This window comes from Pinus tabuliformis, chromosome 2_1, assembly GCF_031772625.1.
Source record: "Pinus tabuliformis cultivar Carrire ecotype Pingquan chromosome 2_1, CPIR1, whole genome shotgun sequence".
Lineage (NCBI taxonomy): Eukaryota > Viridiplantae > Streptophyta > Pinopsida > Pinales > Pinaceae > Pinus > Pinus tabuliformis.
In genome coordinates, this window is record NC_142299.1 from 218,540,234 (window position 1) to 218,563,662 (window position 23,429).

General features: G+C 36.9%; 1 protein-coding gene across 1 annotated transcript; it reads left to right on the forward strand.

Annotated features, from left to right (window-relative positions):
- Window positions 1-342: 342 nt before the first annotated feature.
- LOC149199525 (small ribosomal subunit protein uS3x) lies at window positions 343-20,570 on the forward strand. Its single transcript, XM_089402476.1, has 6 exons — window positions 343-652; window positions 18,825-18,972; window positions 19,051-19,222; window positions 19,369-19,423; window positions 19,523-19,654; window positions 20,062-20,570. The coding sequence occupies exons 1-6, from the start codon at window positions 623-625 to the stop codon at window positions 20,224-20,226; spliced, it is 702 nt and encodes a 233-aa protein (XP_089258602.1). The 5' UTR covers window positions 343-622; the 3' UTR covers window positions 20,227-20,570.
- Window positions 20,571-23,429: the final 2,859 nt, after the last annotated feature.

Below are 23,429 nucleotides of genomic sequence, written 5' to 3' on the forward strand. Positions count from 1 at the left end.
TTTTCACCCCACAATTCTACCACTCATTACCCACAATATAAAAATAAGATCCAACACCATTCCAAAGAACAATTAAATGCAATACCTACTCCAAAACCTTCATCTTTAGAGCACCAAATGAAATGTCCCTTCCCCTTTTTAACATCATTTATAATGTGCGGGGCAAATATCTTTGAAATTTTAAATTATACTATATATTAATTTAAATTTTATATTTATAATGTAATTAAAGATAAAATATTTTATTATATAAAAAAATTCATATATTATAGTAAAATATATATATATTTTGTGGAGAAAAAATAAAAGCAAAAAAGATGGACTTAAAACATCGTAAACCTAAATCCATTTATATCCAGAAATCTTCGCAACTCTCAAGTAGACTGTTTAAAAAAGATTCATGTGACCTAACACAAATGGACTTGAAAACCCTAGCAAGGTATATTTGATATACACTAAAACCCTAAACCATATTGCCAGTATTGTGACATGGTATTTTTATGTGTGTGTGTCGGTGTCCAGTCCTTTTTCACAAACCGTTGATGCGGAAGATTTGGGTTGACAAGCAGCGGGGTTGTCATTGTATTTGGGTACTCTTTGCCTATCAATCTCGTGATCAATCATGGCGACCCAGATGAGCAAAAAGAAGAAGGTATTGTTGCGAACTTATGATTTTTATTCCTTCTCTTTCCGGCATTTTACAGGTATTCAAGTAATATCTTTAGCTGCCTCTGTTTGTGTACCTGTTTTCTGTTAGCCTTCTGTGCGGAGAAGTCAGATGGTGAAGTAGGTTAGCATTAAACAAGGTCATTTGAGGCCCCTCGAGTACCAATGTTCTCCTACCTGACTTGGACCATGGAGTTTTCACTTTTTTTTAGGCCCGTCAAGCAGCATTGTCTTCCAAACTGATTTGGGCCACGGTGTTTTTATGTATCTTCGAGGTTCCATAAGCAACAATGTCCTCCATTCTGATTTGGCTCGTTGTGTTTTTATGCATTTTAATTCATGTTATTTGTATTTTGTATGGATTGGGTTTTAAGGGCCATTGGCTGTAGGCTCATTTGTTGCATAGGATCCGCAGGAATCTGAAGTCAGTTTTGTTGGCTACGGTTCATATATTGGCCTTGTACACTAGTCAATAATGGATCCCGGAATCGTGTAGTATAGAAGATTTGATAACCGAGCTCTTCAACAAAAGAATTGAGATATTGAAGAGCTAACCTTTTTGTTTAAATCTTTGATTAAACTATGGTTTATTTGTTTTTAATTTTTGATACTAAGAAAGGAGGCCGTATGGACTAGGTGGGCCTCAAAGAATGTTAAGAGTAAATATAAACTTACACAGTAATATAGATAACCATTTTTAATGGTATGGCAAAGCATAATATTAAATATTTTCAAGGGAACATTCAAGGTAAGGATTGAAATCTTGAATAAATAGCGTACAACCAAAGTAAATACAAATCGAAAGGGAACCAATTAGATCCACTGCCTGTTGTGCCTAGTAAAAGGAGAGATTGATATTTAAATTCTTAATTTATCTGCCTTTGTGATGTTGTCTTTAATAGAAGATTCCAACTTGGTATTTTAGTTAAGGATCTATATCCATGTGTAAGAGGTTCACATTTTGTCCCCACCTTGATGTTCCCATGCCATACAAAGTATGTTAGCAACATTTTTGAGTGAAATACTAATGATAATGGGTACTTTTGACTCTTGAGGATCCTAGTTTGGTTTTTGGTCAAGGATACACATCTTTGTAGAAGAGGTTTCAAGAAAGTTGTGAAAGGGTTTTGTATTGTACTGGTGGTTGCTTTGAAATCTCTAGTTTCTTGCCAGCGCTATTTTTTACTTATCTACAGTAAAATGCAAAGATCTAGTTGTAAGTAGTGTAATTTGTGCTTTACTAGAAATTGTGACAAAGGAAAGTTGCAATCCGGTTTTAATTTTTTTTGAACTCGTCCTTAAAGTTGTTGGAGAGTAGAAAGTTGTCCTTGGGCAATGGTTTTGAAGGCAACCTTTGCCAAAGACCATTATGAAAATGTAATGTTACAAATTGCCGCCAACTCAATAGTTTTCTAGATATTTGATTTTATAGGTCACTTGTCAATACTTTAAGAAGGAAATATGATGTTTGAAATTTTACGTGTATGCTAAAGTACTATTGTACTCTCTTATAGGAGATGTTGTAGGCCTTAGCGCCCCTTTGTATGTTTCTATTGATTTTTATTTTTGAGTTACAGTGATGTACTTTTTGGTGGTTTGTCAGCGTTATTTTTTTCGTTGGTCAAGACAGTATTATTAATTCATCCAAAGGTTACAACATGTTGGCCCAACATATACTAATCTTCTAGCCTCACTCCTACCAGATTTGTTGGCCAAGAGGGAAACACAAAAACTAATTACAAAGTGCCAAAATTTGCTGAGAATCCAAAAACAAAATGACTGACCAAAATGCCCAAAATACCTCTAAGATAAAGAGCCAACCCACCAACATCAGGGAACGAGAGGGTTTACTAGTGCTGGAATATTTGGTTCTTGCCCTAGAGGATCTAAAAACCTGTGGTCAACATGGACATGAAACTCTTAAGTGTGCCAATATTCCCTCCATGCGCTCCGTGAATCTCCGTTCACCTCGTCGAAGTGAAGCCAAGCAATCTAATATATTCCATTGGTTTGGTTGTAGATCATTCATGAAGTCGATGGCTTTGTTTTGGTCATCGTGGCGATACTTCTCCAACTATTCCAGAAGAAGGATGACGCGACGCAACTTGGAGTTTAATGTGTCGAAAGGGGATTGAAGAACAACATTACTAGGAGAAGGGGCATAATTAAAGGTCACCTCCTCCTCTAGTTCTGCTTCCATTCCACCTTCTCCCCCTCCCTCCACAACTAGTCCTTTGTGCTCAGTGCATTGCCCTTTTGGTCCTAACTCTCTTTGCGCTCTACCGCGTTGTCTATACATTGTCAATTCACCTCTAGCACACTGAAAACCACACCTTGCTTTCGACACCACACAAAAGTTAAGCTCCTCAAGAGTCTTATATACAGTCGTGAAGTTCCCTCGGTACCAAGACCATGCCTCTCTTGAGAGAGGCGATACCCAACCAAGGCTTCCCCTTCGCTCTACCAAAATGTCATTACATGTTGACACCAAACTCCTGTTCTCAACAGTTTCAATACCAACCAGGTTAACATCGCACCCGTCAAGGTAGAAGGGGAGCTCACAAAGCTCTATGAGCAGACTAGAAGACCCATTTCGCCTAAGCCATAAGGAAAGACTGCAACCGTCAACAATTGGTTGGGCATTCCCACCCTTGGCTGAAACACACAAACATAAAAACCCCTGAAGTAGAACACAGAGCACACTGCACCTGCAACCCCGCTGACCACTAATTGCAACTTCTGGTTGAGGGCTTGTGAATTCTAGACCAAACTTCCATAAACCCAAGAAATAGACTTTACTAGATAATTCCACCCCAAACCAAGTAAGCAAATTGCCCTATGAAGGTCACAAGGACGGTCAAGGATGCTTACCAAATTGCCAGACGGAAAAATCCAATACTAAAACGCTCATTTGGCTGCCAAATATTGTGTGCGTCTTTCCTTTGCTGATTTCTTCCCACAACACAACAAACCCCGACTCTTCGCCTCATCAGGATCCAAAACCCAATGCAACTTGCCCCCATCAACACCACCTATAATTCACCACTTGCCCATTGGAATAGAAAATGCAGAGAATCAAAGAAAAAGGAGCATGCACATGTTAGTGGCTTGCACATACTCTTCACATTCAACTCCACCTTCCCAACCGCCCAAAACCAAGCTTGCACTCGTCTAGACTAAACTCACCAACCCACTAATCAACCTTTCGTCCAAAATCTCGAAGGTTCAATGCATTATGTAGTGCATGTTGCCAACTCACCACATGTAACTTGATCAATTTGTGGGAGGGAATAATTCCCCTTCTGCATCCTCCATATGCCCACGTTTTTCCACCCCCATCGAGGGGTTTGTGCGCTCTATTAATATTGTCTTATTTTATACTTTTTTAGGTGAGAGTTCTGTTTCAAAAAATGAAAAAAATGAGGGGTGAAATAAAAATTTGGCCTGTAACCAATGACAACACAACTTGGTTCCCTAAATAAATTTGCATCCGTTTTTTGTTTTTAGTGCCCAACTCATTTTGGTTGCAGATAAACTAAATATTCAAAATATAGTCCAGAGAGAAATGCTTTCTAAATTTATTACCTATATTAAAATAATATAGTACTTTAATAGAACAAAGAAAGGAGAAATTTAATGATCCTAATTTCCCATGGCATGTTTTACATTGATTCTTTGAAGGCATCTTTTCATTGGTTGGGGATAGGTGTATCCTTGGTTGGCTTTGATGGAACATTATCTCCTATCTTCACTCTTTAGTCAAATGTTAGTTTTTGTTGTATAATAATGTAAGATCTGTCTTTGGTAGACTACCTATGTGGGATGTTGCGATTCAACATTGAAGGTGCTGGGTAGAGCAACCTAATCATGTGAAACTTTACAAAGGAAAACTGATTTGTATATGGGTGTCAGGAAACTTTTGTACTGCGGTCTATTGGGTAGTTTAGGCTTAGACATAAGCTCAAATTCGAACCAGACTAGATCCATCTTAACCATGAATCTATTAAGCACCAAGAGGTGTCAAAATTCTCAAGTTGCAAACTTTTTTTAGGGTAAAAACTTAACAAAAGTTCGTATTTTAATAAAAATATGAATAATAATCAATGCTGTCACAACTTGGTCCCCAAAATACTTTTTAGCCCTTTTCTATTTTGAGTGTTCAACTTATTTTGGTGGCAGATAAGGTAAATGCCTAAAATACATTCGAGAGTGAAATGATTTATAAATCCATTAATTATTTTAAAATAATACAATACTTCAATAGAACAAAGAAAGGAGAAGTTAAATGATTCTAATTGCCCATGGCATGTTGCACATTGATTGTTTGAAGGCATCTTTTCATTGAATGGGGACATGGGTAACCCTTGTTGGCTTTGATGGAACACTATCCCCTGTCATGACTATTTAGTCAAATTTGAGTTTTTTGTTGTACAATAATGTAAGATTTGTCTTTTGTAGACTACCTATGTGGAATGTTGTGATTCAACATTCAAGGTACTGGGCGAAGCTAGCTAATTTGAAAATTCACGAAGGAAAACTTTTTGTATATGGAAGTCAGGGAACTTTTGTACTATGGCATGTTAGTTTAGGATTTGACATAAGCTCAAAATCAATCCAAACTATATCCATCCTAACCATGGATCTTTCAAGCACCAAGAGGTGTCAAAGTTCTTGAGTTGCAAACCTTTTTTAGGGCAAAAGTTTGACATAGTTTACACTCTGAGAAATTTAATCCTTCTTGATGCTTGACAGACCTAGGGTTAAGATGGATCTAGGCTAGTATAAATGAAGTGAATAATATAAAGAGTTTGGCTTCTGTTTATATATATATATTAAAATGGCTGATTTGTGTCACATTAGCATTACATACATTTGTTGTTACACTTCTCACCCATACTTGCTGTAGAATGCTTCTCTTGATGCAAAAATGGCTTAAAATGGCAATAGGGGCACCTAGATTTTCTTAGTATCATCGAGATGCATCTTAATGTTACACATTGATTCTATTAATGCATCTTTTCATTGGTTAGGGACATGTGTAATCCAGGTTGGCTTTAATGGCACACTATTCCCTGTCATGACTGTTTAGGCAAAAGTGAGCTTTTTATTGTATAATAATGTGAGATTTGTATTTTGTATACTAGCTACGTTCAATGTTGTGATTGTTGAAGAATCTAGGGCAGTTAGAGTTAGAGTGATTCTTCCTAGCATGATAACAATTTGTGAAGTGCTTTTACAATTTATCTTAGCTTGATCTTCTTCTTCTTATTAGTGTGTGTGTTTGCTTCATCAAACTGCTACCAAAACAAAGAGACAAGAACACAAGATGCTGGCTTTCTGCCAGGGCCAAAACCTCTCTCGCTTGGAGAGGAAAACCAGAACACAATTCTTCTAATAGAGATTTCAATTGACGAATACCAAGACCTTGACCCTTGACCTCTTAGGCCACTCCAAGACCAAGACATCAATCCTCTTCTTACTATAGAGATCATCATCATCATTATTGCTGCGTCATTGAGATCATCATTATCATTATTGTTGCTTCACTAAGATCATCATCATAGTACCACAGAGGTTCATGTAGTTGTACCATTGCTTATACTTCCACCTAGATCATTGTTGATCACCATATTAACGAGGTCTTTTATACTTGCATGTAAGCTGCTCTGAGATAGTGATCATGACCGAGACCATCATTGCTACTTCACCTTGATCTTGATTGTTGGAATGAGATCACTGGTAAGTATGTTGAGTCTGTAGTGACACTTAGAGAGTAGGTTGAGACAAAGAGCGTTACTTTAGGACCCTTCCTTTCACAAGTATGCTGAGACTGATATGTTGTTATGGTGATGACTGTGAGACTGAAGGGGGTCGAGAATATTGTGGAATGACTTCCGAAATACATACTGTAATAGTCCTTCAAATCATTGCAGGTATCTGAGATTCCTTACTGCAATCATCCTTGAGACATCCCAGATCCTGTACCTTCTGTACTTCCTGCACTTATCCGAAATCTGAAATTTCAGAGCTTCTTGCACCATACGAAATTTCAGAGGTGTACGAATTTTCTTCTGTGTTTTGCAGATACCCCAGCTGGGTATTTATAGTGGTCATGTCTCCATAAATGAGCTGACATACAGTGTGAAACGTTGTGTCTGTTTATTGAGTCGACATGATAGTTATATATATATTTTTGAGGCCGACATGACGTTCTCTTCATTGTTTTGCTTGCAGGCTTCTTCTTTGAAGGATGATGCTTGTCTTGGAGGGTTACTTGACACTAGGTTGACTCATGTTCATTACATAAATGCTCAAGAAGAGCTCTTCAATATAATTTTGACTCTTTGACTTTCCTAGACCTATAGAATGAGCAAGAAACTCATTCATATAATTTATAAAAATAATAATTCTTTTTCTTGACAAGTACAAAGATCAAAATTACATTGACAAATACCGAACCTAGTTACCCTTTTATTCAACAGTTATTTGGCATTCAAGGTTGTCGGCTTGCTCGTGAGAGCAAGTTATTTATATGGAGTTCACAAAGAAACTGATTTGTATATGGGAGTCATGTAACTTTTGTACTTGTAATTTGTTGGTTAGTTTGGGGTTGAACATTGATTTATAGTTATTATCATTTTTTTAAAGTTCAATTTCAAAATTAAGCCAATCTAAATCCATATTAACCCAGAATCTACCAAGCAACAAGAGATATCAAATCTCTTGCAACACTGGCACTCTAAGAGATTAGATCCCTGTTGACACTTGATAGATGCAGGGTTAAGATGGATCTAGGCTAGTATAAATGAAGTGAATAAGGTTGTAAACCTTTTTAAGAGTAAAATGTGACAAAGAGCTTAAACTTTTGGGAGATTTGATCTCTCTTGGCACTTGATAGATCCAATGTTAAGATGGATCTAAGCTGATATAAATGAAGTGAATAGTATACAGAAGTTGACTTTTGTCTTTATCATTTTTATTTATTACCTTTTTAATTAGTTGATTTGTGCCACATTAGCATTACATATACTTGTTGTTAGACTTCTCCCCCATACTGAGTTGTAGAATCATCTTTTGATGCAAGAGTGGCTTAAAATGGTAACATGACACCTAGATGGTCTTGGGATCTTTGGGATGCACTTTATCTATGCTAGGTATGTCAACAAATATACAGGGTGTTGAGGGATATTGTAAATGCCATTCAAGCACATTTCCTCATGTCCTAGAGTCCCCATTACAGTTGGGAATGATGTAGGTGTTAATGATTGTAGCTTTGATAGGTATTTTCACAAAAGCAAAGTGTCCAAGTTGCGGGAATCATTGTTAAATGACTTGTAGACGTCGGAGTTCACTTAATTAATCAATTAATAAAGTGAATGCCTTTTTATAAAGTGATTTTAATTTAATAAAGTGCCTAAGTTTGGACGCTAGTGTTGTAAGTTGAATTTTGGATCGTTGATCTCAACTCAAGAATAGATTTAATATTGATCGTTGATATTAGGGATTTGATCCAATGCAAAATTATAAAAGGAAGCTAAGTGAAAGAGAGGACACATCAATTATTTTCTCAAGAAGGATTTTGAGAAAGAGAGAGAAAATCAAAAGGGTTATTTAATTTTTTGGGCAAGGAGAAGAATTGCAACAACAATGAAGCAGAGGACAACGATTAATTTGCTAGCACAGAGGTGATCTAGGGCAAATTTGTGTTGTAAGTTGAATTTTGGACCATTAATCTCAACTCAAGATTAGATTTAATATTGATTGTTGATATTAGGGATTTGACCCAATGCAAAATTATAAAAGGAAGCCATTTTAAAGAGAGGACACATCAATTATTTTCTCAAGAAGGATTTTGAGAAAGAGAGAGAAAATCAAAAGGGCTATTTGATTTTTTTGGGTAAGGAGAAGAATTGCTACAACAATGAAGCAAAGGACAACCATTAATTTGCTAGCATAGAGGTGATCTAGGGAAAATTGTTGAGAGTTGGAAATTTAGGTTCGCTGGACTTTGTTTGTATTTTTTTTCCTTGGAGCCATTTTGTTAGTATGGGAGCTTTTGTAAGTTCAAAAATTATTTGAATGATGAACCCATGTTAAAGAGTAGAAAAATTGTGCATGCGCAAGATTTGCTTTTTCACACTTTTCTAAGTTTTTCCTCTGCTTTATTTGGTTAAATAATTCCAGTAGTGTAAATCTAGAGCAGATTTGTTTACCTAAATTAACATGGTATCAAAGTAGAGTCTTTGAAGATAAAATTAGATCCAAAATTGTTGTGTGCAGATCTATCAGATCTAAAGGTATCAACATTAGATCTATAGAGTGCTTGAAGGATTAAGCACAAGACAACCATGGTAGGAAGCAGTCTCAGGTTTGAGGACAAACTAGATGGGGTTTCAAATTTCTTGTCTTGGAAGGCAAGAGTCACACTGCTCTTGAAAGAGCAAGACTTGTGGGCAAATGTGGAGACGGTCCTCCTAGTGCAAGCAGATCCTGTAGGTCAGGTTGCACAGGACAATAAGGATATCAAACTGTAGAGGGTGATATTGGATGCTTCGAAAGATCACTTGATCTCGCATGTTGTAGGGAAGGCCACAACCAAGAACATGTTTGATGCCCTTGTTGATCTCTTCTAGAGTGACAATTTGAACCAGAAGATGGTTTTGAAGAACAAGCTTCGAGATTGCCGGATGACTAGATTTGACAATGTTACTAGTTACTTATGAGGATTACACAGGTCTGTGATCAACTTGCAACGATTGGAGAAAAGCTCGTTGATGTAGAGTTAGTGAATCTAGCTCTAGATGGGTTCACTAAGCCTCGAAAATCGTTTGTGAAGTGGATTTGTGCTATGGAGAACATTCCAAATGGGCAAGGACTATGGGATGACTGTGCTCAGAAGGAGACTCGAGAGGAGTCTAGAGCTAATAAGTAGGGAGGTGGTGATGAAAACTTGGCCCTCATCAACAAGACGAAGAAGGACAAAGGGAAAGTTTTCACCAAGAAAGGTAACAATAATGGAGGACATCAACTTGGAAAGAAGAAATACATGAGCAAACCTAGTTGAATGAATTTGCAACGATGTTTGAGAATGATTTTTCCCATGTTTCTTGCCTTTCTACCAACACTATTGTCAGGAGTGTTTGGTACTTGGACAATGATGCCTCTTGCCACATGACTGAAGTACATGTGCGGTTCAATCAACTTTTATAGGAAGTATTAGGGATCAATGTGGAGCTTGGTGATGATGCCAAGTATGCAATAAGGGGACAGGGGGTAGTGCACTTCCAACTTGAGTCAATAGGATTGTTTGATGCTCAAGAGGTGTTGTATGTGCTTGGTTCGAAGAACTTGTTTTCCAACTTAGTCACGGAGGACAAAGGCTATGCAATTACCTTCTAGAAAAGGGTAGATGCTTATATGCTTAGAGGGTGCTAGTCCGAACTCAACTTTGAGGATTAAAGTTAGGGAAGGCAACTTATATCGGCTACAAGGCAAGCCTATTTAGGCATTGGTGCATGACAGTGAGAGCCTGTAGTATGTACAAGCTTTGGCACAAGAGGATCGAGCGTCTATATCACAAGGCACTACCTAGATTGAGAGAGATGGTCATTAGACTTCCAGAAATCAGTCTGGATCATCAAGGGGTGTGTAGAGGTTTTGTGCTTGGCAAGTTTGTTAAGGGTTTGTGATTCCTAGCAGTGAGATTTAATCCAAAGGGATTTTGGATCAGATACATTCCAATGTTTGTGGGCCTATGTTAGTGTCATTAGTGAAGGGTCTTCAGTCAGTTCAAGGAGTTTAAAGCTCAAGTGGAGAACTTGATAGGGAAGAAGATTAAAGTGCTAAGGTATGACAATGGGGGTGAGTATACCTTTAATGAATTCAGAGAATTTTGCAAGGATGCATAAATCAAGAAGGAGAAGATGATTTCCTACAAGCCACAACAAAATGGAGTTGTAGAGAGGAAGAATTGATCCATATTCATTTCTATGAAGGCCATGATCCATTACTAAAGTTTGTCGATGTTTTCTATGGGTAGAAACATGCAACACAACTTTGTACTTGCAAAATAGGACTCCTCACAAGATTTGGAGGACAAGACCTTGGAGGAAGCATTCAAAGGGGTGAGACTTGATATATGATATCTTAGGATTTTCAGTTGTTTAGTCTATATCGATGTGCCTTGCACAATAGGAGTTCTTACAAGCTTTTGGAGGACAAGAGATATGCCATCTTAGGATTTTCGGTTGTCCAGTCTATATCGACATGCTTGTGGAGAAGATGACCAAGTTGGAGCCCTTAGGTGAGAAGGGCATTCTGGTTGGATACAGTGAGGAGTTGAAGGCATACAAGATCTTTATACAAGCATAGTGGAAGACAGTTGTGAGTAGGGATGCCAAGTTCAATGAGAACATGGGCTCCAATAAATCTCATGATCTACTTACAACTATAAAGGATTTCCAATAGGTGGATTGAAAGGGCGAGTAAGTTCACAAACATCTAGTGCAAAGGGGTAGTCTTTAAGGGAGGAGGGGTAGTTGGCCCCTTCCAAATTATTTAGGAGGCCTAGATGGTTTGAGTAGACCTTGAGAGATGATCATGTGTAGGCTCCATGGAAGTTTCAACATATACGGCTTTAATGACTAGCATCATAGACTCAAAGCCTTTTGACTTTGAGGAAGCAGCCTGCAAGCAGGTAGGGAGAGGTGCCATGGTGGAGGAGCATGTAGCATATAAACTCAGGCTGAAGCAAGAAAACTGATAACTTGAAGACTTAATATGTTAAAATACACCAGGTATTTAATAATAATAATTTATTAATATATAAAATTGTATAAGATGATATAATATGATTTGAATGTTACAATGAGGCCCTGCTTTTATACCTCGGTAGGTGACCTTTCGTGAATGGGCATGTCCTTTAGACATGCCTTTTCACTTAACTTAATGACTATTTAACCTAATTAATATTTAATTATTTAATATTTATATTTATTTTATTTATTTAATTGTTATGAATTATATTCATAACATAGCCTCTTCCTTTGGAAGCTTTGTCCTCAAAGCTTTAACGTTGGGGGTTTTCTTAGTATATGTCATCTCGATGTATATAACGTGACCATCCTCTCGTCTTATAGGTCGTTAGTAATATTTCCTTGGTTTTTTTGTTTTGTTTAAATAATAATTCTTTTAATAAGTCTTTTTTTTTAATAAGTCTAATTATTATTATTATTATTATTTTAATTACAAATTATATTATATATATATTATATGTTATGACTATCCCAAACGTTGTTTGATTGAATCAGTTTTGGGTGCCATTGTTGACCATTCATTAACAGACCATGATAGCACCACAAAGGGAGCAATCGATGGCAACTCAAAACCTGCGACGACACAAACACGGTCATGACCACTGGAATTTCGTCGCCTTGTGTAAACGGTGTGTTGTGTGGCAGCATTTAACTGCCCGAACATTTGGTCAACAATCCAACAACGACTTCGACTAGTCAAAACGGCGAGCATGTAGCGGGGAGGGCAGACACAACATGGTGGAATATGCAACATTTCTAGTGTATGAGCGTGGTCATAGTTGAAAAAGTGTGAAGAATCCGCTCCAGGAAGCAGCCATGACTTCGGATTTATAACATTGATACTTGTGCCAAAAATACCGTATCGACGTTTCAGGGTTAACAAGTTTGCAGGGATTCCACACTGCCGACCCTCAACATTCCTGACGACCGCGCCAGATCCATTGTTGTGCTCTACTATATATTTTGAAAATTTCCACGAGTTATATTCGTCAAATCCATAATTGGAATAATCTGATAGATTTGCTTGGAAATTCCTCCATGGCTGGTTTATGCACGAAATAATATTAAAATCGAAGACAGAGCTATGGGGAATAACATCAATATGTGGTGGAACGCTATCGGTTTGAGGTGCAGCATTAAAGGGTGCAGGAAATCTGGGGGTATATTGGGCATATTTTCCGTAATTTTCTAGACTCCTGACAACGGGGGCGTTGGCCGTTTCATAGTCGAATATTATTTTGAAATCTTCAGGTTGCTGCTCGCTGTTATAATCATCTATATGATGTTGGTATCTTGGCTGTTCATTTCAATTTCCATTGAATCTTGATTTGAAACCATTTGATGGAGGATTGTTTTCCCTGTTAATGTTTTCGTGTGGTGCAGCGGTTGGATTTCTTGATAACTCAACCGTCGAGCATTATTGAATAACAATAACACAACTGCCTGACATGTTGAACCCGTTATTTCTATTGTCTTAATATCAAATCTGGAAATGATCTCGTATGTCCCCAAAGAATATATCCATGTAAGTTGACGGTGCTTATGGATTCCATAAAATTCGTTGAACACCTCAACGCATCTGGCCATTTCTGAAGGTATATTAAGTTTAGAATACTTGTATGTTGGCCAGACTGCGGTATTCAACACTTTAACATCCAAAGATATTTTAAGCTTGTTATTTGAATTTGCTGTAAAAATAGCTTGGATTTCCTTGGAAGCAGCGAAGTCATTTAGCATGCCATGCATCTTTAATGTCAATCGATTACCACATGGCTTCTTCAACTCGGATAGTATGTTCTGTTCATGAACAATATCCATTCTCTTGTAGAACAATAATTTCTTGTCTAATTTCTTGTTGCAAAATTCTGTAAATAATTCTTTATTAGTTGGTGGGTCAAGTTTACCAAATTCATTTAAGGGAACATGCTGAACAACTTCAAATGTTTCAAGGTTATCTTCCTCATTATCATCAATATCTTCTTCAACATATTCCTCATTGTCATGATATTGTTCATTTGGTGAGGGGTCCTCCTCCATCTCAGAGTCATAGTCAGGTACTGGGTTTTCTCTTTCATTTGTATTCCCTGTGGAAGTGTGATTGTTGCAGCCGTCATAGGAAGTGTGAGTGTTGCAGCTACTTGCAGGCAAATTGAAATTTTCAAATGATTGCAATGTGGTCATTTCAGATTGATTAGAATTAGAATGCTCCCCTTCCTCTTCACTTTCAACATCAACTTTATCTAGTTCATTGTCTTCCTTATTATCGATTTCCTTTCGACATGCTTTAACTATTGCAAATGATATTTCTAAACGCTGAAATACTTGAATTTTTTTAAAATTCTCCATGGATTCAAGATGTGAATTTGATGGCATATTGTGTGGTGAACTACGTTCAAAGACTCGCATGATTATTATATCGTGTGCCATGGCTCTGATACCACTGTAGCATAAAAACTATCGCTGAAGCAAGAAAACTGATAGCTTGAAGACTTAATATGTTAAAATACACCAGGTATCTAATAATAATAATCTATTAATATATAAAATTGTATAAGATGATATAAGATGATTTGAATGTTATAATGAGGCCCTGCTTTTATACCTCAGCAGGTGACCTCTCGTGAATGGGCATGTCTAACCACCTAACTTAATGACTATTTAACCTAATTAATATTTAATTATTTAATATTTATATTTATTTTATTTATTTAATTCTTATGAATTATATTCATAATAGAGCACAACTCCATCATGATGAATGGTGTTTGGGAGATTGTGCCAAGACTAGTAGGGAAGTTAGTGGTGACTTCTAGATGGTTGTTCAAAATCAAGCATGTAACAGATGGCAATGTGGAGAAGTACAAGGCGAGATTTGTGGCCCAAGGTTTCTCTTAGTAAGGGCGAATAGACGCACAAGGAGGCTTTCGTTCTTGTTCTTAGATACTCTTCTATCCAAGTAGTGATATCTATTGCTTCAAATATGGGGTGGAAGATTCACTAGATGAATGCAAAGACAACATTTCTCAATAGAGTTATTGAGGAATAGGTATATTTAGAGCAATCATAGGGGTTTGAGGTACATGATAGAGAGTCACTTGTATTCAGGCTTAAGAAAGCCTTATATGGACAAAAACAAGTGTTGAGGGCATGGTACTCTAGGATAGACAACTATTTGCAGAGCATGGGCTTCACCAAGAGTGAGGCAGATTCCAACCTATACTTCATATTGGTTGGATTTGAGCCCCTCATCTTGGTGCTCTATGTGGATGATTTGATTCTTACTAGGGCAGAGAAGTTGATTGCTGAGTGCAAGTCAGATTTGGCAATAGAATTTGAGATGAAAGACATTGGGCTGATGCATTACTTTTTGGGGCTTTAGGTTTGGTAGAGATCGAGAGAGATCTTCCTTGGACAGGGGAAGTATACAATGGAGATCTTGAAGAGAATTAGGATGGAGGACAATAGATCTACGACTACTCAAATGGTGACCAACCTAAAGGTGGATTCTTCAGAGTTAGAGTTGTCAGATTCTAGACAATACATGTAATTGATTGGCTTATTGATGTATCTGGTCAACACTCAACTAGGCATTTGTAATGCTATGAACACCTTGAGTCCATACATGGTGGAGTCAAGGTGGGTGCATTGGATCACAACAAAGTTGTTGGACATTGGATAAACCAACGCTCCCCATGTGTTTCGTGACATGGGCTAACCGCCTCTTGTGGATCCTTATCTCTGGTGATGCGATCGTTGACTAAAACTTGTGGGTTTTAGTCTAACGACAATCGTGATTCCCAACAAGTGGTATCAGAGTGTAGGACACGAGTTTGATACACACCCGGCTCGCGTTGGGGTCGAGATTGTTGGACATTGGATAAACAAACGCTCCCCATGTGTTTCGTGACATGGACTAACCGCCTCTTGTGGATCCTTATCTCTAGCGATGCGATTGTTGACTAACACCTGCAGGTTTTAGTCTAACACAATCGTGATTCCCAACAAAAGCACGTGCTTAGATACTTGCAGGGCACAATGGAGTATGGATCGAAGTACCTTGGTGGAACTGGGTTGAAGTTGTAGGGCTATTGAGATTCAAACTGGGCAGGGAAGAGCACCTCTAGGTGTTGTTTCAGTTTGGGGTTTACAATGATTTCTTCTTTCAGCAGGAAGCAGACTTTAGTAGCACTTAGTTTGGCAGAAGCTGAGTATATGGTAACAAATTTGTCTAGTTGTGAAACAGTTTGGCTTCGTGAACTCTTAAGGGATTCTTTGATCAGTGGTTGGAGCCTATGTTGATTCATTGTGACAGTAAGAGTTGCATGAAACTCTCGGAGAATCCAGTGAAGCACATCGAGATCAGATACCATTTCATCAAAGACAGGGTCTTGAAGGGAGCTGTCAAGCTCCATTACATTCCGACAGTTGAGCAGGTTGCAGACATACTTACTAAACCTTTGGTGAAAGGAAAGTTTGTCTTCTTTCGAGATAGGGTTGGAGTGGTGGAGAATACCTTCTTCACTAAGAGGGAGTGTTGATGAATGTAGCTGAGACAGTTATTTCCGCAAAAGCAAAATGTCCAAGTTGTGGGATTCGTTGTTAAATGACTCTTCGACTTAGGAAGCCAAGTGAAAGAGAGGACACATCAATTATTTTCTCAACGATTTTGAGAAAGAGAGAAAATTAAAAGGACTTTTTGTTTTTCCAGGCGAGGAGAAGAACTGCAGCAGCAGCGAAGGAGAGGGCAGCCATTAATTATCAAGCTGTACAGACTGTATGGTCCAGCATAGAGGTGATCTGGCGCAGATTTCCAAGAGCTGGAAACCCAGGTTTCTCTGGGTTTTGTTTGTATATCTTTTTCCAGTATGGAAGCTCTTGTATGTTCGGAAGTTAAATGAAGGATGAACTGATGTTGGAGAACATAAAAATTGTGCATGCACGAGACCTGCTTTTTCTTGCTTTTCTAAGTTTTTCTGTTGCTTCACTTGGTTAAAGAATTCCTGTAGTGTAAATCTAGATCTGATCCATTTACCCAGTCACTGTTTTTCAGAAATTAACAACAGGATGTATCCCAAACCCCAAGGACACAGTCTGTAACATAGTACGTAGCTTGTATTTTTTCCACTAGGCCAAACTTGCCCTTCAAGAAATTTAGAATACCCTAATTGGTCCAGAATCCTGATAAGCATCTCTCCCAAGTATGCAAATTGTACTGATTCATATCTGTTTTTTTATACATTAATAATTTAAAGAAAATGACTGTTAAAATAGGTGTTGATCTTTGAGCAAATTTCTATATTTTATCTTCCATTATCAATTTACTGCCTTAGTTAACACATCCCATCACAGTTGCAATTTTGATTGAAAACTGCAAGCCTACTAAATTCATGGTTTTTTGGTGGAATGGATTACTTGTTGGACAAGAAACCAGGTCCCATGTTTGTATCCCACATCTCTGACACTGGCATGATAGTGTTGATATTTCAGCGATTTTCTTAATTGATAATTACTTCCAATGATTCTTAGTCCAATTTATCTTATACCTCATTCATCATTAAGCAATTATACAAGAAAATCAATAACAGTACAACAATAATGCCAGTAAGAACAAGAAGAGACAGCCAGACCCAAAAATACCCTGGGAAAACCCACATGTTTAAAAACCCAGCAACCTTTTCTTAGAGAAAGCTTCAAGTGCAACAGAGATACAGCAGTCAAGTACAACATCTAATAGACCAATCAATCAGCTAGGTCACACCTGGTCAGCAGCCCTCCATACAAGACAACTAATTTGGCCTCAGCAGATCTGATCTTACTTCTTTCCACAGATTCGTTATTTTCTTTTAAACCAAGCATGAAGAACATGCCTTACAAAATACATCAATGATAAAAGATGATAATTATGAAGACTGACTATAGCTGCAAAAATTCAACAGATAGAACATCTGTCTGACATGTGATTGACATTTCTTGTAAGCAGAACATGTGCCAGACATGAGTTTGACACATCTTGAAACAGGACACATGACAAACGTGTCTGATGTGTGCCCCGTCGTGAGATGTATGATACACTGGGGGGCTTAAAACAAAGTTAGAAAAAACAAAATTTCCATCTTTCAGACACAGGAAAGCTCTCTAACACTGTGCAGGTGGAGGAGAAAAACCAGATTCGAAGGGATTTGGAGAGATTTGAAAGCATTTTTCCTAGATTTGTCATTTCTCCAACAGCAGTGGCCTTCATTCTTACCACAGAAATCATGGCTCAGTCAGCAAGGGCTGCTGGTAAAGGTCACAGGAAAGTTAAAGAATGTCAGTGCTGGGGTGTGCCCCTCTCTGAGTCCATTGCTGTTACTGCTCCTACTGTTGCAGGTAGAGCTGCCAGTGCTGTAAATAACCCATGCAGGCTGTTGTAGCAAGGCAGCAAACTCAACAAAGAAAATATGTGTGTCTACCCTATTTTTTATTTGCCATTGGCATTCCCGCATGCAGTATCACTTTCTATTGAGTACATTTTTATTTTGATGACATCAAATGACTCAATGAGAAAACTGCAGTTTATGGTTTTAACTTCTAAACCTCTAAAATATTTTTAGGTGTATCAATTCTTGAATATTCTAATTCCTGGTGTTTTTGACGTAGTAAATAGTTGTATCAATATTTTGTAAATGTTCTAAACAATTTGGATCTTTATGTGTGTAATGTTTTTAAATATATATAAAAATGTCTGCCATGTTATGTTTTGGGGTTCAATGTGTCCAGTGTGAGACCCATATCCATGTTCCCAGTGTCATGTAACTTATCTTGGAATAGTTTTTAAAATTTTAACTCAAGGGCCTTAGGAAGGGTGACACATGGGGGCTTTTCAAACCAACAATGGCCTTCTGGTTGACTAATGTGGACACCTTTTGGTTATGAAGTGTGCTTTTAAAGAAGTTTGAGTTTCCTAAACAAAAGATGTGCTTTTTTTTTCTCCCTATTTTATTATGTTCTGAAAGAGTCCTGAATATAAAAAGGACATCAGAGAGATGCAACAACTCTAGGTAAACTAAGAACTTTTGGTAATAAATGACCTAGTATTTTGAAATTATAAAAATCTTGATATTTCTGTACAAAATAGTTTCTTGATTATTTTGAGAAAGAATATGTCTATGTTTTTTGGTTTTTCTTAATTTTGCTTTACTATGGTGCTCTTTTGTGTGTACTGCATGTAGAAAATGTTGAATATGTGGGTTTAAAGTGCAAACATACCATAGCTAGCAGACATTGTTAATTTTGGCAAGCGTAATTTGTTTAGCAAGTGATGATAATAGCACTAAATTCTATTTTATTGTGTTTTACCAACAGTTTGTTGCTGATGGAGTGTTTTTTGCGGAGCTGAATGAAGTTCTTACACGGGAGCTTGCAGAGGATGGATATTCTGGTGTGGAGGTTCGTGTCACCCCCATGCGTACAGAGATTATCATTCGTGCCACACGTACACAGAATGTTCTTGGTAAGAGCCTTATTTTTGTGAGGCATGCTAATATTTAAATATACCCAATCATGATTTTGAAGAGCTTGAATTCCTCAGGTGAAAAGGGGCGAAGGATTAGGGAGTTGACTTCTGTTGTTCAAAAACGGTTCAACTTTCCAGAGGGTACTGTTGAACTTTACGCAGAGAAAGTCAACAACAGGGGTCTCTGTGCAATTGCACAAGCTGAGTCTCTGCGTTATAAATTGCTTGGAGGCCTTGCTGTGAGAAGGTAGGGACTGTTGGAGGTCTTTCCCAGTATTTAATGAATGTTTCTTTTGCAAATATCATTATTAGCTACTTCGGATGTTGATATTCTTTTCATTGATAAGATGATAATATGCATTAAACTAGCTGCATGGTTGACTTTTGCTGCAGGGCTTGCTATGGTGTATTGAGGTTCATTATGGAAAGTGGTGCAAAGGGTTGTGAGGTGTGTTTCTGTTTAAATTTTTTTCTCAGGCACAGATTGGATGGTATTTAATAGACTGTCTTTGTTGACCTTGTTTTGATGGCTGGGATTGTTCTACAGGTTATTGTGAGTGGCAAACTCAGGGCACAGCGTGCAAAATCAATGAAGTTTAAGGATGGCTATATGATTTCTTCTGGTCAACCTGTCAATGAATATATTGATAAAGCAGTTCGACATGTTCTTTTGCGCCAGGTAAGTGTCGAATTTTTGTTTTGAAGGCTTAACTCGTGGGATAAATGTGTTCTAGATAATAGATTATCAGAGTTTTACAGATCACAATTGATAAGCAATCTGTGAATAATGCTCTTTGAAGAGACGAATGGATGCCTGCTCCCACATTTGCTTTTCTCAGACCCACGACTTTAATTGCTGCAGCATGCTTAGTGTAGAAAAAAATTGTTTAGCCAGACTCTTAGATACAAGAATATAGTGAAGAACTGAACAGTCAGAAGGGAATGTCTGTTTGAAACAGGCTTAAACTAGGGGGGTACTCTGTAAATATGTTCACTTGTTCTTGGTATAATATCTAATTGAAATTTGCTCCTAGGTGTAACTGTTGGAATAAATGTGCTCCTGATTCCATGTGTTTTTCCTTACAGGGTGTCCTTGGAATTAAAGTGAAAATAATGTTGGACTGGGATCCGAAGGGAAAGCAAGGTCCTACAACACCACTGCCCGACTTGGTCACCATTCATACTCCTAAAGAAGAGGAGGAATTTGCTGCCAAGCCAGTGCTTGGCAAGGAAACTGAGATACTTGTCTAGGTCACTTTTAGTTCATTACATACAACATTTATATTTAAGCTTTTAATATATTCTTGAGCTATCCACATGAATTCAATTCTGGTCATATGTAGACGACTATTATGTTGTTTGTGTCCTATAACTATAGTGTTGGATCAACGTCGTTCAATTTTTGACTTCTTTAACCTTCGATATGATTGTTGACGTGTTAAAGGAGGCTCTTTAGTTCCCAAGGTGTTAAAGCTTGGTGAATTGTAGTTTCTCAAGGATGTTAGTTTATTTGGCAACGACCCTAATTGTTCATATTTGAAATTAATTAAAATTTCAAGCGTGGCATTTAATTTGCCAGTTTTCTCCTTTTAAAATCCGAGATATATTTGTCCTTTGGCAGTTGGAAAACTTATTAATCTATGCACCTTTTCTGTGACGAATGAAAGCACATGTTGCAGTATGCCGAGAGTCTTTTTAAATATGCACTTTTATGTAATGAATGAAGGTACTTGATGCAATATGCTTAGAGAATATTGCATAACATGACTTTACTTTTGGCATGTGTCCCAGGTTTGACAGGCATCTGCTCTCCCTAAAAGTGACTGTTTGCATTCAGTCATTTCCTTATATTTATTTATTATTTCTAAACATGCAATGACGCATGTTTAAAAATAAGGGTGAGATATTCTTCATGGGACTTGCATTCAGTCATTTCCTTCATATTTACCTATTATTTTTAAACATGCAATCAACCACCTCATTGTCCAGCCTGTAAGCAAGGGTGAGATATTCTTCTTGGCTCACAAGGAGTGTTAATTAAGAATTGACTCAGAAAGAGCAACATGTCACAAACAGGATTTGAACTTGGGTTGGGGGTGACAATGCTTCCTCCCAACCTGTTCTAGACCCAATTAACAATCATTCCTTTCACATTGTGCTCGGAGTCATTCTATTCATAATTTGACCAAGGTATCAAATGTCATATATATATATTTTAATATTTGTAAAGAGTAGGTCATTTTCAACAGTCGTTTTCAAAATAGTCCTGGTAGTATATCCAATCAATATTAATATATTGATCAGGATATTTTTTGATATTTTGAGTCTCATTTATGGTGTGTTTTTTCAAGTAATCAATGCAATCGTAGTGAAATGCTTAGGTCTACCTGCTCTTGCTCGATAGATTTCAATCAAGGCAACAAGTCTTTTTTCATCTCTCATTAGCATTAAATAAGGCAACACATCTTTGGCTCTCATGTTGCATAAAATTTTATTAAGTCCATTCAATATTGGTTTTCATTTAGTTGAAGTTGCAATATTGTAGGCAATATTGAGTAGATTGGCATATAAATATGACGTGCTCTCTTATTCTAGTTAGAAACTTTGTAATATTGAAATGAATTGTTAAAGGTGGTGAGCATTTGTAATTAAATGGGGTTTGATGAAAAGTTTGAATTCAAGCATCTCTCAACGTCAATGGTTTATATTTATTTCACAATTATGAAAATTTTATATCAAAATTTTAACCACCAGGTAACGGGTTTTCCAACATGTTGTGCATATTTTAAAGTTATCCGCCCTATGTTTCTGCGTCTCTAATAAGTTTTCAATGACTTTATCAACTCTTTAATATTGTAATTAACGTGTTTGAAATTATTAGTGAGTGCCTCGAGTTATACGCTTCGATTGTCTTCAATGGATTACTCATGCTTTGTGTTTATTTTTGTTTTCACTTATCTTCATTGTGCAGAAAGTATAATTGAATTTTTGGTGCTATTAAAACAACATTCAACAAAGAAATTCAGTTCTTTTTAAACTTCAAAGAAATCGGGAAAAACCTAAATTAGTTACGCTTGAAAAAATTTGAATATTTTGTATATAAGAGAACATGAGCAAATATTTGAAAATCTTAAATAAGATAGCAAATATAAGTTAATATCACATAGACTAGAAAACAATAACATCCAACCATTTGTAACAAGCCCTAAAACAATAGAATTAGGACTTATATATATATATATAAAAGTTGAGGTCATCAACATCAATGTTGGATGGATGGAAGAATGGTTTGACCACTTGTAGGATGTCACTAAGATTGTGCAAGACTCGGTTGATTTGGATGCCCTATGGAATGGTTTTTATATCCTACGAGTGTTTCTGACTTGCAACTCCCTATGAAATTTGAACTTGTGACCCGATGATAATTAAACTCTACAAAAACCAATTGATCTGCACCTCATGGTTAATTGTATGTGTACACGTGTCTTTTGTATGTTTACAAATATAAATGTATGTACACAAGTATGTGCATGTGTATCTTTTAGACCTTTAACGTAAAAGTTTGATAAGGGTTCCAGGGACATTGATCTCTTTTAAGACTTCTCATTTAGCAACACATGAGAGAACTATGTTATGGGTATTATCTCAATTAAGAATGAATATTTCAAGATGTAGAAATAGAGAAAATTTGAAGACAAAGAAAAATGAAATTTACTAGTTTTATATCCGGAAAGATTATTGGAAGCAAAGAAGATTTAACATTCTTAATTATCTTTATATAGAGTTATTTCTTTATTATGATATAATATCTGTCTTTCGAAATGGATTATATAGCATCTTATTTTTGCTGTGTTTGTGCATCTAAATATTAGGGCTTTAGAAACTCTATTCATAATCAAACTTACTAGGGTGATAGAACATGTAACATGGTTTAGAAAGTAACGCCAATTACAAATTAAAGTTGGGATAAATATAAAAAATTTAAAGTAGGCTCCTTAGGTATGGTGAAATATATTTTCAAAAAGTAGCCTTATGATATTCCTTTAATTAATTAAGGACAGTTAATTGTGTTTGAGGGTTATGTTATACACCATTTTCTCTGAGATGCACTCATAATAATGTTTAATAAATCCATTGCTTTGATCTATTTATAAGATACTTCTATTGTATTATTAAGGATAATTTGACATCATATGGATGGTGGATGGTGGGTGTTGGACATTGGTTAAATGCTCCTTGTGTGATTTGTGACATGGACTAACCATGTCGTGGATCTTGACTTTGGCAATTATAGCGGAGACTAATGTCTTGAGTTTTGGTGTAACGACAATTGTGATTCCAACAAGTGGTATTAGACCTATAGCTCTCAAGTTCGAAACTCAATCGACTTGCTTTGGAGGGTGGGGGGATATTGTTGGACAATGGTTTAGTGCTTCTTGTGTGTTTCACGACAT